Raw genomic sequence first — 15,541 nt, 5'->3', positions numbered from 1 at the left:
AGCTCCCTGGCTAATCTGGTACAAATTTGAAGATTACTATGATAGCAATGTTTCTCTTTACATAAATAATTTTTAGCTAGAATTGTGTGTCCCTTAGGTAAATATTTGTATGTCCATAGGCATTCCTTGTAAATCATAAAAGAAGAGTATGATTGTTTTTGCAATCCCCACTCTGTGTCCTTAAAAGTAGCTGGTAATTGTGACAAAAGTTAGGACACATTCATGCATAGTATGTATGATTCATGTATGATAGAATCTATTTTAAGACATCAGCTAGATTTTTGTTCATCCTAGATTAGCTTCAAGGCAAACAATCTTACTAAATAATTTATTAATTCAAAAAGCAGCTAAGCAAGACCACCAACCACATATATAGCTTTTAATATTCTAACTAAAAATGAAATTCAGATTTTAAATTTATATGTAACAACAAATCTCCACCCCAAATCAAGGTTTGTTTGTTTAAAAAATAACAACAAATGATCACTATTGACACTTGAAATCATTTATTCAAGGCATTTTATATAATATTGCAATCATGGTATAGGCATATAATAAAAGAATATGAGAATGCAAAGAAGAATATAAAGCCAGTGTCTGGGCATTTAAAATAAAAGCTCTTCAAAAAGGTACAAAAGTTTTACAGATAGAATTCCTGAAAAATTTGGGAGAAATTAAAATTTTATTAACAACATTATAATACCAAATGACACTCACTTAGTTCCCAGCAAACAGTTTTATATTAATTGTTTATAACCCGTGAGCTAAGACTTAAAGCATTTTACATTCAAGTTGAAATAAGTCAGCACCATTTTAGCTTGAAGGATAAATGAAATGTTGTTTTCAAAAATGACCCAGTACTTTGGGTGGCTGGGAATGAAATCTAAGTTGCGGGTTGCATGTATTTGATTGTGAATATGAATTTTAAAAATAAAAGATATAGAAAAGGGTACTTTTATCAATATTCTTGTTAGTATCAAAAAAAGTTATTTTTAAAAGGAAACATATCCTGACCAGGAAATAAACATTTTCATGTTGTCTCTTAAACATTAATTCTCAAGTTCCAGGAAAATTTTAGTGAACTGCTAATATCAAATATTGGGAATGTTTATAAATGTGATTGTCCTATGAGATTCCAAAGAGCAAAATAAATGTTATTACAAATAATGCCTAGTGAATAATTAGATAGAAATTGTAAATAAAATTATAGTATAAAAATATAAAGATTTTCTGGAAATAGGCAAGTTGAATATTCATATATGTTATGGCACTGTTGGGAGACTAACTCTTCACCTCAAAGGCCAAGACATCTTTAAGACAGATGTGGTCTGAATAATTATGAGAGCACTTAATAATATACGTCAGATAGTAGACTCACTAAATTATTTTCCATTTTCACAGGCTTTATTTCTGTAAAATCTAGTCTCTTCTCAGTACTCAACATTCTTTATATCATTTCTACTTCCTTTTTGTAAAAAATTTAGAGTTTAATAATAATTGATAATTGTTACCAGCTAGTCATTATCTGTGAGTATTGATGGTTATTCAGAGACAAGACCCTGTGAGGTTAAAAAATATTGTGTGTTAAATCAAAACTTATCATTTATATGTAAATGTTGAGGGATGATGGAAAGGGGAGAAATGTTCACATAAGGAATAAGCAAGAATCTTTAGCTTCTTAATTGAAATACATTTTTTTTTTTTTGCAGAATCAACCAAAGAGTACATGCTATATTTAAAAGGTGGACATTTCAGGAATTCAAAACATATTTTAATTATTAGAAATATATACATTCATGTACTCATTAACTGTTAACTTATTTTTTAAAACATGGTCATGAAAAATAATAGTGCCTAAAATTGAAATGTTATAAACATGTACTGTAGGTTGTTAAAAAATGAAATAAAGCGAACCTAATGGATAATGACATTTTTCATATTTATTGAGGTTAGGGACAGTATTATTTTATGTATCAATGTCTTACATGTGAGTATCTAGCTTATTAGGTCCTCAAAGGGCAATGGATGGAGAGACAGATAAAGGGTCTCACTGAAATAATTGTAAATGTGATTTCTCTTATACATCCAAAGGTCATGATATTGGATAATTTATAATACAGGGGTAATAATCTTAATGAAACAATAGATGTTAAATCTATAGATGCCAGTCTGGCTCAGTATTAATACTGACAGTAGTTTTTGTTATTTAATAAAGCAAGTATATTAAAATATCTCTATTAGAAAAGATTACAATTGGAAAGGATCATTCTACCATCTTAAGACTAAAAAGCAATTTAAGGAAAAAAGAGGTACATCACAGAACCTATCTCATAGCTCAAATACTACCTCAATGAAAATTCTGTCTGTATTTGCTTTGTGTGCTCTGACAAACAAGGACAATGCATACCACTGTATCTGTCCCTTGATGACTGTCCACCTCTCATCCCTTTTACCATGCTGTGTACCCAGTGAGCGCAGAATGATTATTCGTAATTGGTGTTGACTTTACAACTCTATGACATATATGACAGGATGCCAACTCACTTTTAAAACTCTACCTAACATATTCTAGTACTGGAAACATCTTACTTGAGATTTTAACACTGCTTAATATAGGAAAAACTTCTCCTAAAGCACCATTAACTTAAAAGTCTAACTTGATTTCTTCCTGCACTTTTTGAATTTAAGAAAAAGACAGATTTTCCAAATTCTGTTGTTGCACACAGTTTCACAGTTTAAAATAAAAATCACAGCTGTCTCATTATGGAGTATTCCTTGGTTTTGCAGAAAGTACTTTCTTTTCCCTTATCCACACCTCAAATATATAATGCTATGTGCCTTGTTAATCTGGACTATATTTAAGACACACAAAAACATGTATGACCAATTCTGAATAACCTAGCATGATTTTCCCATAGTGCACACATACTATATCGTCTGTTCTGGATAATTTAAAGATATTTAGCATTACTCTTTTTAATAGCTGAAAATTTAAGACATGCAGAAAAGTTGAAAATCCTAACATGTTTTTCATCATTCTTTTTTTTTTGTATTTGAGAGAGAGTGTGGTTTTTGAGACTTTTTGTATGATTTTTATATCAGCAAGGAAATTTTAATTTGGCTTACACTTCAATATGCTTAAATGTATATCATGTCTGGATGTATCCTAGCTATCATCAGAATGACTTCCGAGTTACACAGATGTCCTATGTAGATCAGTCCTCAGAATGGTAATTTTAAGAATGCCACTTAAAATGTCTCTGCCTATAGAAAAACTAAGAGTGGAGAGGAGCATCAACAAATAACAGACAGGAATCGGGCAGCTCAATTACCTAATTCATTCCAAAACAAAAGTTGACTCAAATCAGAATGAAATTGTGCCCTTGACAGAAAGAAAGTTACCTACTAATTTAAAAACTGTAAACATAATTTTTATATAGGGATGTAACTATCTGGATACATATATTGCCATTCCTCTGCTATATAATATTTCTTGACACCAATAGTAATGTGTTTGTTCCTTCCTCAGCACCAAATGTGTCCATATCTGTTTAAATAGTAGGATCATCATTTCTAAATTAATCTACACTAAAACACCTACAAGCGTATTACCATTATGTTTCACTCAAGTTCCAGCACTTTAGAGGATAATCAGTTCAAAGCAATTTTGGCTCATTCTTCAAAATATTATTTTCCCTTTTGTATCAGAATTTCAAAAGGAACATAAGACATTTGTATTTCTTTGAAAGAGCCAATTGTGCAACTATGGAATTGAAACATTGTGTTAACTCACAAGTACTGTGAAGAAGTATTTTAAAACTTTCTAAATAATTCCAACTTAAATGTTCAAATCCAGTTATTTGCTTTGTTGTAAAACAGTCCAAACAAAAATTCCTTTTTTGTTTTCTGTTCTCTTTTTTTCAAAATATGTAGACCCTACTGAAGCTAATCTATTTTTTCCCACTTCAGAACACCAGGCACTGATTTATCCATTGGGAGTTGAGCTTGCTTTCTAATACCTAGATTAAGAAAACAAAATAGGAGAAGTTATGAACTGGGTACAATATCATGAATGAATACAATAGATACATTTAAAGTCAACTTTAAAAATATCTATGTAGCCATTTCCCTCCACCTGAGCAATAATTATTTTGTGAAATTACCATTAATACATTATTTTAACAATTATTTGATGAAAGCATTTATATCAAGAGCAGAGAATGTATGCTGATGCCTACAGTCTGGACATCTAACATAAAAGATATAACCCCTGAAACAATCAAAAGTGAAGCAGAACTCATGAGACCCACACCCTAACCAGGCAAGTTTGTTCCATGGAACGAGAGTGGCACTCCACCAAGAAGCAGTCATGGCCTCTCACCATCTTGCATTCATCCTTATCCACATGGCTTTGAATGTTGAATGATGCATTAACAGGCAGAGACTGGCTAAGTACAGTCGATCAGCTATTCTTTTATTCAAATGGTTATCATACATCACCATTTAAAGAGGTAAAAATGCACTTAAATCCAAACCATAAACTATCAATTTCCAAACAGTAAGTCTTGTAAGAAGAGAACTTAATCATTAGTATATTAGAACCATAAGTTGTCTGGAGTCACCAGGTCCTTACATTTTGTTTTTAATGAGAAAATGAGGTGGGGGGTGGCACCTTCGTGGCACATACTCACTTACTGGCTGCTTTTTACATCAAACAGAATGCCCTCAAGTATGTGCTTGGCATAAATAACAACCAGTGAACTGACAGTGATATGTAATTAAATTTTAAAAAATAGTACAATAATGCCAGCATGGGAATGACATACACAAAGCCACCAGGCTGACCACATGGCTTTAGGCAAATTCTACCTTTTGCTCAAAAAGTTCAAAAATTCCCCCATGGCCTCCAGAAAATAAAGTTCAAACTTCTTGCTCTCAGTGTTCCCTTTGATCTCGTCCCAAGTGATGTTTTTATCCTTTTTACCCAACTCTTAACTCCATGACACTTATGCTCAGCCAAACTAGAAGACTTGCTTTTTGTAAATATGCCCTTCATCGTCCTCCCGCCATGTAGCTGCCCGTAACTGGGCCTCCTCCCAAATGCTCTTCCTTATCTCCCCTGAGTGTGGTCTTCAGGCTTCAAAGCCCAATTAGAATACAGACCTAAAGCCACTACTGAATCTCAGCCCAAAGAAATCTCCCCTTCCTCTGAACTCTGATTTCTAGCAAAGGAGGCCTGAGATGAAAGTCAAAATATAGAAGAGGCAACATCATTCTCCTGAAGGGGACAGATTTTTCTCAACTCAAAAAGGCTACATTTTCCTGATTTCCCACTCATACAGGAAGTATGAGCTTATATTTTACTATGAGTCACTAACCATGGGTTATTTCAATTCTTCATATTTTCCTCTAATCAATATTACTTATTAAAATTCTACCTCAACTACCTCCTCTTGCATTTTAGTTGTAGTCAGAGATCATTGGTGAATTAAAAATAACTAAGCAGGTGGCCACAGGAGGAATACCTCTTATAGAGTCACAATATTGCTGGAGCAATATAACAGTTTCCATTTGTTTCAGATATTTGAAAATACTAAATGGATTCTACTAACTTAAAACAAAGACACATCCTATGCAGTAAGAGTCTCCTCTTGGGACCTGCACTTACTGGAAGGCCCATAATCATAATGAGTCACCAAACTTCTTGTAGCAGAAGTCCTTCCAGTCTCAGTGCATATTAATTTACCTTCATGGGACTTTTTGTATTGTCTATTACATTTTTGGCAGGGGGTGGAGGTGTGTGTGTACTGGGGATTGAAGGCACAGGGAGGCACTCAACCACTAAGCCACATCCCCATTCCTTTTTTTTTGTATTTAGAGACAGGGTCTCATTTTGTTGCTTAGTGCCTTGCTATTGCTGAGGCTGGCTTTGAACTCCTGATCCTCCTGCCTCAGCCTTCCAAGCTGCTGGGATTACAAGAAAAATACCTGGCTCTATTACATTTTTGTGTGTATTTCTCTCACTCACTCTATTTAATTCTAAAGTCCTTGAGAGATAGGGTTATTTGTTTGATTTGTTTGTTAATTACGTATTGAGTGGGAGGCTGCAAGGTGACAGGCCTGTCCCAGGCAACAGGTAGGTATACAGTGCAAGACAGGCAGTTAGAACCTGGTCTTCATGGACTGGGGCAGGAGACAAACATTAACAAAGAGATTCATAAGTAATATACTGGAATCTCTGTAATATGTCTACAGGGAAACAGTATAGGGGCTTGGAGTTATATTTATTTATCTCTGCATTACTCTCTAATATCTACTTTGGGACCTTAACAAACACACACAGTACAATAGTGAAAGAACAAGTAAATAAGTAAATGGAGAATGAGTAAATAACTTAAGGAATGATAAAAATTAAAAGGAATTAACTAATCCACCAATTTCACCTTAAATCATTTGGGGTTAAATTACACTGATACTATGGGAATTTTGGTTATTCTATAACAAACTGCACACACAATAGGCCATAGAACCAGCATGTTCAGAAGAATATATTTGATTTTTTTTCAGTACCACTCCTTTGCTGTCATGGGCCTCATCTATCTCTAATGATGTGGTGATACTTGTAAAGCTCATGCTTACTCCTTTATGTGAATAAAGTGGCTCCTCCAGGGTGTATGCAACCCCAAATAATATTGCATTGCTCTGTGGACAGACCAAGGGCTAGTTTAGGCTCCACTTTCCTCCTGGCCAGGAGCCCAGGTGTAGGGAAAAATTGGCACAACCAGACTTCCATGGGCCTGGAAAAGCCACCAAATTACAGGTTCACGTGCAGCAAACCCCTGTCCCAACTTCCATATGAAATCATGCTATACATTTCTGCATGACTCAAAGATACCAGTACCACTCCATCAAAGCAAAGCAGATGCATGTTCAGTACCACCCTATGGGTCTTCCAATTATTTGAAGTATAAGGTAAGGGTGCATATACAGTTATGATCTATTACCCAGCAACAGTGGAACAGGCAGTATAATAGTTTGGGACAGGACAGACTGGCAAGCAGGCATCAAAATACCTCCTAGTTCACATTTGTAGATAGGATTCCTTCTATGCCTTCATTCAAAAAAGGGTTTCAGGACCAAGGGTTTCCTCTCCTTTTGTGAATATCCCTTTAATACCTGTGGTTCTAAAAATAAACCTATGAAATCTGGGTTTCCACAGACCAGGGATCTGGTCTCTTCATCTGTTCATCTGGTCTCTTCATCACTGTCTTGTACCCAAAGACAGTGATTTTCAAAATGTACTTTGAAGAACTCTAGGACTTTCTTCAAAGCTCCTTCACTGAGTATGAAGGGGCAGGAAACTCAATTGAGCTCCTATGATCTCACCTGAACTGCATTTTGAATACTTTAACATACTGAACCACACAAGCTTTCTGGGTAAACACTTTGTTCTATGTGTATGTCTTATTTTGAAAACTGAGCTTTAGGATGACTAAAACCCTAGTATGTCCTCACTTTTCTACACACACACACACACACACACACACACACACACAAATCAGTTCTAATTATGTGATAGCACTGATTCTATGTAACAATTTTGATCTTTGGTTTCTTTACAGTGAAAGCTATAGTAGTTGAAATAGGCACATGTTGTTGTATAATACCTGGCCAAAAAAACCACAAATAAATAAATAAAACTTTTTTGTAAAGAAAATTACTTAATTAGGCAAACAGGACTTACGGTGAAATCGTACAGCCTGAGGCATAAGCATGATGTCCTGTGTAGCGAATGTCACAGCGCACAACATTGTTGGTATAGTCTGATTCAGGCACCAGGTAGCTGGGGTTGACACTGACCTAGGCAACACAAACAGCATCTGTGCTAAAGATTTCATGATCATTATGTACTCATTTTCCCTTCTATTTCTGTAGAGCTACTATGTGGGAATCATTAGCAAGTGATTTAGCTAACACAAGCTGGAAAGGGAGTTTAAGATAAGCAAGTGGTTAAACTCTGCAGACATTATAGAAGAAAACAGTATAACTTCCCATGATGTTCTTTAAAATAAGAATATTTTCATATGTCTATGTTGCTTAGAAATTGTCTAACTATCTCCAAAATCATGATTTATCATCATCTGAGTCTACAGAATGGTGCCTATTAATTTCATTTAAAAATTACATATTTCCCAAGGCCTCTACCTTTAGAATGTAGTTTCCAGGTTGTACATCTGTAATGTCAATCCACTGGCAGTCAATGTCTGCAGCATAGGTATCATAGCAGCCAGGACTCAACCCCTAAAACAAACAAAACAGAACACCTAAAATGATGGTGAATGGTCAGATTGTGCTAAAGTATATGCTGTTATTTGTAAATTAAATTTTCAGTTAGTATTTATAAAGTGTTTGATATAAAACTATAGTATATATTACCCGGCTTCATAGCACCTCTGGTTGAAAAAGACACAGTACTAAAATAAGTAGAAATATACCTGCCTTCTTAAAAGTGTCACAACTTACCAGTGATAAATACAATCTTAAGTGACAAAATAGTCCTCCACCAAAATTCTGGAATATTACCAGAGCAGGAATAAAGGTCACTTGGCAATTAACTCAAATGTCTTATTAGTGAAACCCTCTCCCATTTTCCCCTCTTAGAAATGACCTTCTTATATTCAGAGTACCCTTGATATTTTTGTCATGGATAGTTTTTGCAATGTTATCCATTTCTTCTCTGGGTTATGATCATACTATGTAAGAATATATCTAATTTAGAGGTTGTAAGTTCCCTAAGGGTAGAATCTATGTTGCATCTTTGATTAGCTAACATTTATTATTATTATGTGCCAGAAACTATTTTAAACATGCTCCATATGTAAATTAAATTCTCATAACTATATGAAGAAGGTGCTAGTATTTTCTCTAAATTATAACTCGTAAATGATTGAGCTTGTTTAAGTAAACAGGATCCAGAGTGCCTGTCATTAACTACCATACTATACCCTATTTCGCATAATCACTAAAATATTTTGTTGAATGAATGGACATACACCTAAACTAGCAAATGCCACACATTCCACTTGCTGAGATATTCAGGTTAAAAATAAATAAGTGTCTTGGATGGCCCAGGATAAAAAGAAACAAAAATTGGAATCTGGGGAATATATTATTTCTATTAGCTCTTCACAAGAAATTTTAATTCTTGTATTTTTATTTTAAGATGCTACAATCATATTAACTCAATGCTGCCATTTGATTTCAGCACGCAAAATTGCTTTGATGCTTAAAATAACTTTGGCAATCAAACAGATAGCAAAATCACCTTAGTGTGCTTCACTGACTGGTTTGGCTGTAGCTAGATTTGGGAAGAGTGTGGTGAGAACTGTGCTGTCATATAGCACGTGATAGCACAGACAAGTCAAACTCAAAAGTACCTGAACTGCAGCAGGGAAAACCACATTCCACAGTTATTGTCCGGAATCCTACCTTGGTCCATATTTCATCTATGTTGAGTAGTAAATGTCATCTATGTGGAGTAGTAAATACATAATGAAGAATTTTTTTTTTTGGTGTGATACTGCACATAATTCTGATTCTGGTACATCATACGTGTGTTAGCTGCTGCTATTGTTGCTATTACTACACTACTACATTCATGACATTATAAAGGATTCATTGGATTAGATAGCTATTGAAGACAAATTTTAATAATACTCTTTTATTTATTTTTTTTTAGTTTTAGATGGGCCCAATATCTTTATTATTTAAATTTTTTTATGAGAATTGAACCCAATTCCTCACACATGTGAAGCAAGTGCTCTACCACTGAGCTACAACCCCAGCCCTTAATATTAGTCATTTAAATGAACAAAACTGCTTTGAAAACAATGGAATTAGCCAGGTGTGTGGTAGACATGGAATCTCTGTAGACCTGTAATCTCTGCTACTTAGGAAGCTGAGGTGGGAGGATCTCTTGAGCTCAGGAGTTCCAGACTAGCCTGAGCAACATAGTGAGATCACATCTCAAAAATAATACAACCAGAGATATGAAAAATTGTGCTGTATACATGTAACAAAATTTGTAATGCATTCTGCTGTCATTTATTTTTTTAAAAAATCAATAAAAAATAATAAATGAATAAACAAATATAAATGCTGGAATTGGCACTCTAGGATTAGCTAGCAGAATTTACATGAGCTCTGGTTTTTTGAATTGGCAAACATAAAACTGGAAATAAGACCATTAAGCATATAGGCATTTCATATATTCAAAGTCAAAATTTTAAAACAGATTAAATATGAATCCTAGCCCTGGATATCTAAATTAGATATTTGGTTTTTGCAAAACACAACTTTTTACTACATTAGGGTAAAGAGATTAAGTGACTATTTTTAGTTTTGTATATATTTACTATATAAATTGTGGTCTAAGAACAGGAATTAGTAAGAATGTAAATATATAGAAGCTATACATAGTTTTACGCTTGAATACATTTCAGAAGGTTTATAATAAAACTAATCTAAGCCAACATTTGAGGTTTGTGAGAATGTTTTTTCCTTTAAATGAAGTTCATGGGCAAGAGACACTGATCTACTGAAAAAAAACAAATACATAAATCATTCATAATGCCAGAGCTGGTGCACAATTGTTGAATAATACATATACAGAGGATGACTGACAAGAAAGCTACCAAATAAAATGAAGTGGGTCACTCCAAGGAGTGGAAGCACTAGGAATGCTATAAATACCTACAATACCAGATTCAAATACTTCATCTCAGAGTGAGCTGTCCAAACTGTTTATTTTTCTAAAAGGGAGAATAAACTCCAGGTCCACTGCACACCAGATGCTATGGGACTTGATAAATGAATGTAAATGAAATCTATATAAACACATGTAGAGTATGTGGGTAGGTTACATCTCCTTTTGCTTGAAGAATAAGTACTATCCCCCAACCCACACACATATGTCTAATTTAACCTTCTTCCCTTCCAATTGCTATGATGGTCTAAACTCAGAGAAAGAAGTAATGGTAACATTTAGGTCACCAGAAAGCTTCCTGCCGCAGACCTGAAATTTGCTTCCCAAGTTGCCAGCTGCTGATCCTTTTGTGTCCTGGATTATATGCATTTAATGCTCCTTGCCAAGATTTGGGCTGGAGTAAAATTATAATGTCCTTTTACAAATTAGGGTTTCATATGGAAATACTGGCATGGCTTTTAACTGACACACATTTTCCTATTATAAGACATACAAACTGCTTAGTTCAGCACTATTTTTAAAAATTCATCCAAAGAACATCTGACATCAATTATACTGTAGGATTAAATATATGTGTGTGGAGAAAAAAAACGTGTCCTTCTGTTCTTACTTGCATTATTAAAAGAAAGAGTGTTTAAAGTGCTTTCTAAGAAACTTATTTCCTCTCCTTTTGCTAGCCTCAATCACTATTCTATTTTAAGCATAAAAGTTGGAAAAAAAAAGAATGGCTTTTCAGGGAGCAGAGGTATATTTTTTTAAAGTTGTTTATAATCAATTAAAGACTACAGAATGGGTGCAGATGCTATGAACCATTCAGACATTTGCAGAAAGTAAAATTTGGCTTCTCATTGTGGAACATATTATCGTGGATACATATTGACCTCCTGTGACAATGAGAAGGGGTCAGGTGCAAAGTTGGAAACACTTTAAAAGTAACATGCATCAAGCCATCACTTACCTTTTCTCATATTATTTTTCATCTTGACAAAATGAACTCAGAATGAAGTGTCATTTATAAAAGGAGGTGGAAAGAAAGAAAACAGTATGCTACTTTGTTTTGTCTCTAAAACCTGTGGGTTCTGATTTCAGGGTGCCAGCTTACCTGTGTGTGTGCTGTACATGCAAAGCGTCTGTGGTAGCCATAGTCACAGGATGTGTCCTCAAGACAGAAACTTGCTTTGTGACCTTCAGCCACTCTCCTCTGAGTGTTGGCATCAAGCAGATCATAGTGGCTGAATTCGTCCATGCTGTGGTAATGTCTAGTGTCCCACAAAACAAAGAGACAGTGGTCAGTTGCATACGGAGAAAGCCAAGAGGACAGTAATTTGTTGGCTCACAAATTTGGATTCACATCGTAAATGGGGTCAAGTTTATCTTTTTTAAGAGAGATTCATGCTAGATTGCTCCACTTTCCTCGGACAGACATCTATCAAAATTATTAGCTTTTAACATTGCTACTAGGATAACAGACTTAGTTTGGGTATTTTTTGCTTTTTATTTACACCCTGTTTTATCTTTGAATATTAAATATAAAGAGACAATTATATGTCCTTAAATAAAAATAGCCATTTTTTGCCATTTTTTTTTCTCTGATATATTTCTGTTGGCTGTCAATGCCGATGCCTCATTCCAAAAAAGAAGCAGCACATGACTCTGGAAGGTTTTTGGAGATTTTTAAAAATAGAATTCTCACATATTTAAAAATCATTATTAAAATGCAATAGGGAAATAATGGCATGTTTTACCCACCACTATTATTTAAACTGCATAAGCTTTTACTTAGGAATGAAATATTTCTATTTTATCTGAAAAATTAGAAAGCTCCTATCTATTTTTCTCATTTTGTTAGCTAGAAGATGTTGAGCTATTCATATTTTCACATAAGGAAAAGACACTAAGAAGTGGCTTGAATTTCAGAAAGTTTAAGGCCAAACATCAGGATTTCCTGGCAGTTAAGAACACCTGGGTAAGTCACCAAGGCAGATGATGGCATTACCTTATGTGAAAATCCTTATATTTAGTATGGATCAGGGGCATTCACTCTGGGATTGATATAGCTCTTTTGAAAGATGGAAAAAGTCACTTTCAGCTTATGGAGTATGTAATTTACATCTTCCTTTGAGAATGGTCTCTGATCCTTTTGATAACTATGTGTGGTTTTAATAAATGTTATTTAATGCTAACTGTAGATGATCTGGGCTGTAATCAACATTTTTAGAAATCCTAACTATATTGGAGTAAATGTTATTGAAGTCAATTGCTATGCCTTCTCAAGTCTTGATAAAGCTGTGCTTGAAGTTTTAGTTCAAAAGATAATGGTATCACTGGTTGAAGGATCTTAAAGACAGACTTATTTGATTGTGTCAAGTTTTAGAAACAATTCTAAATACAAATCTTAACAAATTTCTCTTTTTGGATAAGACTTAAGACTTGTATTTGTCACATCAATAATCATCTGAAAAATGAAAGAGCAACTTAGAAGTCAGGAAGCCCATGTACTTACTGGTGACAACTGTGCCATTCCCAGGAATATCTTGGACGACTTGGTAAGAAATCAGATGTTCCTTGGTTTTTTACTCTTTGGGGAAATCTTAGCAGCACCCTGTGATCATAATCTCTTACATCTGCTCTGTAGGCTGAACTGTGATTTTGAAAAAAGAAACATTATTATATTCACAGACTTTTAACTTAAGACAAAACTTCTCCATCATATATTATATCCTTTCACCATCAGTTCCAAGAGGTTAGGGTGTTCAGTTTATTTTGTTTATTGCTGAATGCCAAGCTCCCAACAGTTCTGGGGTACTCAGAACTCAATGAATACTTCATGACTGAGTGAATGAAAGACAACAGTGAAAATTCACAATTTAAAAGTGACAACATAATAAAACTTGCACTAAAAATCTATGTGTGAGAAACCAACTTTGTATCATAAATCAATTCAAGTTTAAACATAAGAACAACTGAGGTGGAAATTATCCCAAATTAAAAATGATCTATAATTATTAGGAACTTTGAATTTAACAAAATATTTTCTTTTAAACAGATAACTAAGAAATAAAGTGAGAAAATGACTCTAAAAGAACACACATAACTTAGTTAAATAATTTTGCAACTTCACATCTTCAAAACAAGGAAACTACTGTAATATCATGAGGAAGACAATGGTGTGAGTGACACAAGACTTAGGAATGAAAATGAGGTTGAATTTCTTCTATTCCCTACCCTGACAATTGCAAAGATACAATGTGGAAGAAATGTACAAGTGATCAGCACTGTGCTCCGACTAACATATTTCATGTGAGTGTATGTTCTAATACTATCCCTGACCTTATTTTACATGTTAACATATTTATGGGACCCATCAAAACATCTTTTGCTCCCTCTGCTGGTTCCTAGGTGCAAACTCAGAGAACCAATATCCTAATAGCTATTTTATTTTAGGACTAAAGGCAAAACAAAGCTGCTCATGGTCTTATTCTGGCTGAAGTAATATCAAAACAACTCAGTTAGACCTGAAACAAAAAGGGAAAACTTTGGGTTTACCAATGAGGGTGCCTCAATGACAATTTTACCTCCAATCTTCTAAGGGAATAGTAACAAGCCCTTCTTGTTACAATATGTTTTTCTACATTTCTGTACAGTTGGTTTATAAAAAGTTATTAGTTCTAAAGTTTAAGAGTCTTAGAAAAAAAATATGAGACTATCAGTCGCCAGGATAAGGATTAGGTCCACCATAATTTGAGGCAAATCTATAGAAACTTTAAAACTTTTAATTCTTCATGCAGGTCAACATGCCCAGAAGGTCAGGTATCACTTTATCTATTCCTAGCCCTTGTCCCATTTCCTAGGTCTGGTCTGTCTGAATAGAAGTAATAGAGAAACAGGCACCAAGGTATGAGAGCCGGGCCACCGAGATCCCAGCTGGTACCTGGCCAGACAGTTTTCTTCCGCAGCGCATCTCAGGTTGTACATAGCCATCTTCTGCACGTATGTGGATGCTTGGATGTAGTAAGGGTCGGGCACCAGGTCCGGGAGACCTAAATGACAGCACGCAACAAGCGCAGCAGTGATACAAACGAGCGCCTCGTTACTTCGGGTCTGGGTCCCTTCAGATCCCTTATTTGTCATCCTTAGCCCACCAGAACTGCAGAGTAGGGCTGGGGGAAGCCAGAGAATTTGCTACACCCCCCAACCCCCGCCCCTGGTTGCGAAGCAAAGCGAAAAATAAGCTGAAGGAGCCAGGCGTGCGGTTTGCACCAGATTCCAGAGCTGGCTCTGCAGGCTTGGGGGGAGGGGTCGAATCAGCAGGGACCGGGGCCCGCCGCGCCCAGACAGCCACGTAGAGGAGCCACATAGTTGGGGACCTGGTGCACTCTGGCTGCCCTGGGGATTGGGGGTGCTTACCGTACTGAAAATAGCCGGTGCCGTATCCGGGTCGATACCTGCTCCCAGGCCGGGGCCTCTCATACGTATCGTAGTAGTTGTAGTAAGGGTTGTCGTCAGAATACTTGTAGGGGTTGTACGGGTCGTCGCCCACCATGCGGTCCACGTGGCTGGGCGGCCGCAGGTTACTGAGCTCCGGGAGCTGTTCTGGCTCCGTCCGGTTACCTGCGCGCGAGGCGCCAGCGTCGCGGGTCCCAGAAGATGAGTAGCCGGCTTGAAACCAGTGGCGGGCGTCGGGCCTGGGGCGACCTGTGGCGACCCCTGACGAGCTGGCGGTTCGCGCCCGTGCTGCGGCCGTGCGATTGTCCCGGAGCAGCAGGATCGGCGTGC

The 15,541-nt window shown here is 35.9% G+C and overlaps 1 protein-coding gene across 2 annotated transcripts in view; it reads right to left on the bottom strand.

The window, feature by feature from the left end:
* Positions 1-3,050: 3,050 nt before the first annotated feature.
* The window catches only part of Lox (lysyl oxidase), a 13,810-nt gene continuing 1,319 nt past the window's right edge, over positions 3,051-15,541 (bottom strand). The window contains exons 2-8 of one of the 2 annotated variants that reach the window (XM_015486783.2): positions 15,173-15,541; positions 14,697-14,805; positions 13,269-13,406; positions 11,868-12,024; positions 8,206-8,301; positions 7,745-7,860; positions 3,051-4,019 (exon numbers count right to left, since the gene is read on the bottom strand). In XM_015486783.2, the coding sequence (XP_015342269.2) occupies positions 4,013-4,019; positions 7,745-7,860; positions 8,206-8,301; positions 11,868-12,024; positions 13,269-13,406; positions 14,697-14,805; positions 15,173-15,541 (992 nt within the window). In that variant the 3' untranslated portion in view covers positions 3,051-4,012. Of the gene's footprint in view, positions 4,020-7,740; positions 7,861-8,205; positions 8,302-11,867; positions 12,025-13,268; positions 13,407-14,696; positions 14,806-15,172 lie in introns of those variants that run through there. The other variant, XM_048811853.1, reaches the window with a different exon arrangement.

The sequence above is a fragment of the Marmota marmota genome, unplaced genomic scaffold, assembly GCF_001458135.2.
Source record: "Marmota marmota marmota unplaced genomic scaffold, marMar, whole genome shotgun sequence".
Lineage (NCBI taxonomy): Eukaryota > Metazoa > Chordata > Mammalia > Rodentia > Sciuridae > Marmota > Marmota marmota.
The sequence above is the reverse complement of the archived record's forward strand: the minus strand, read 5'-3'. Positions and strand labels throughout refer to the sequence as shown.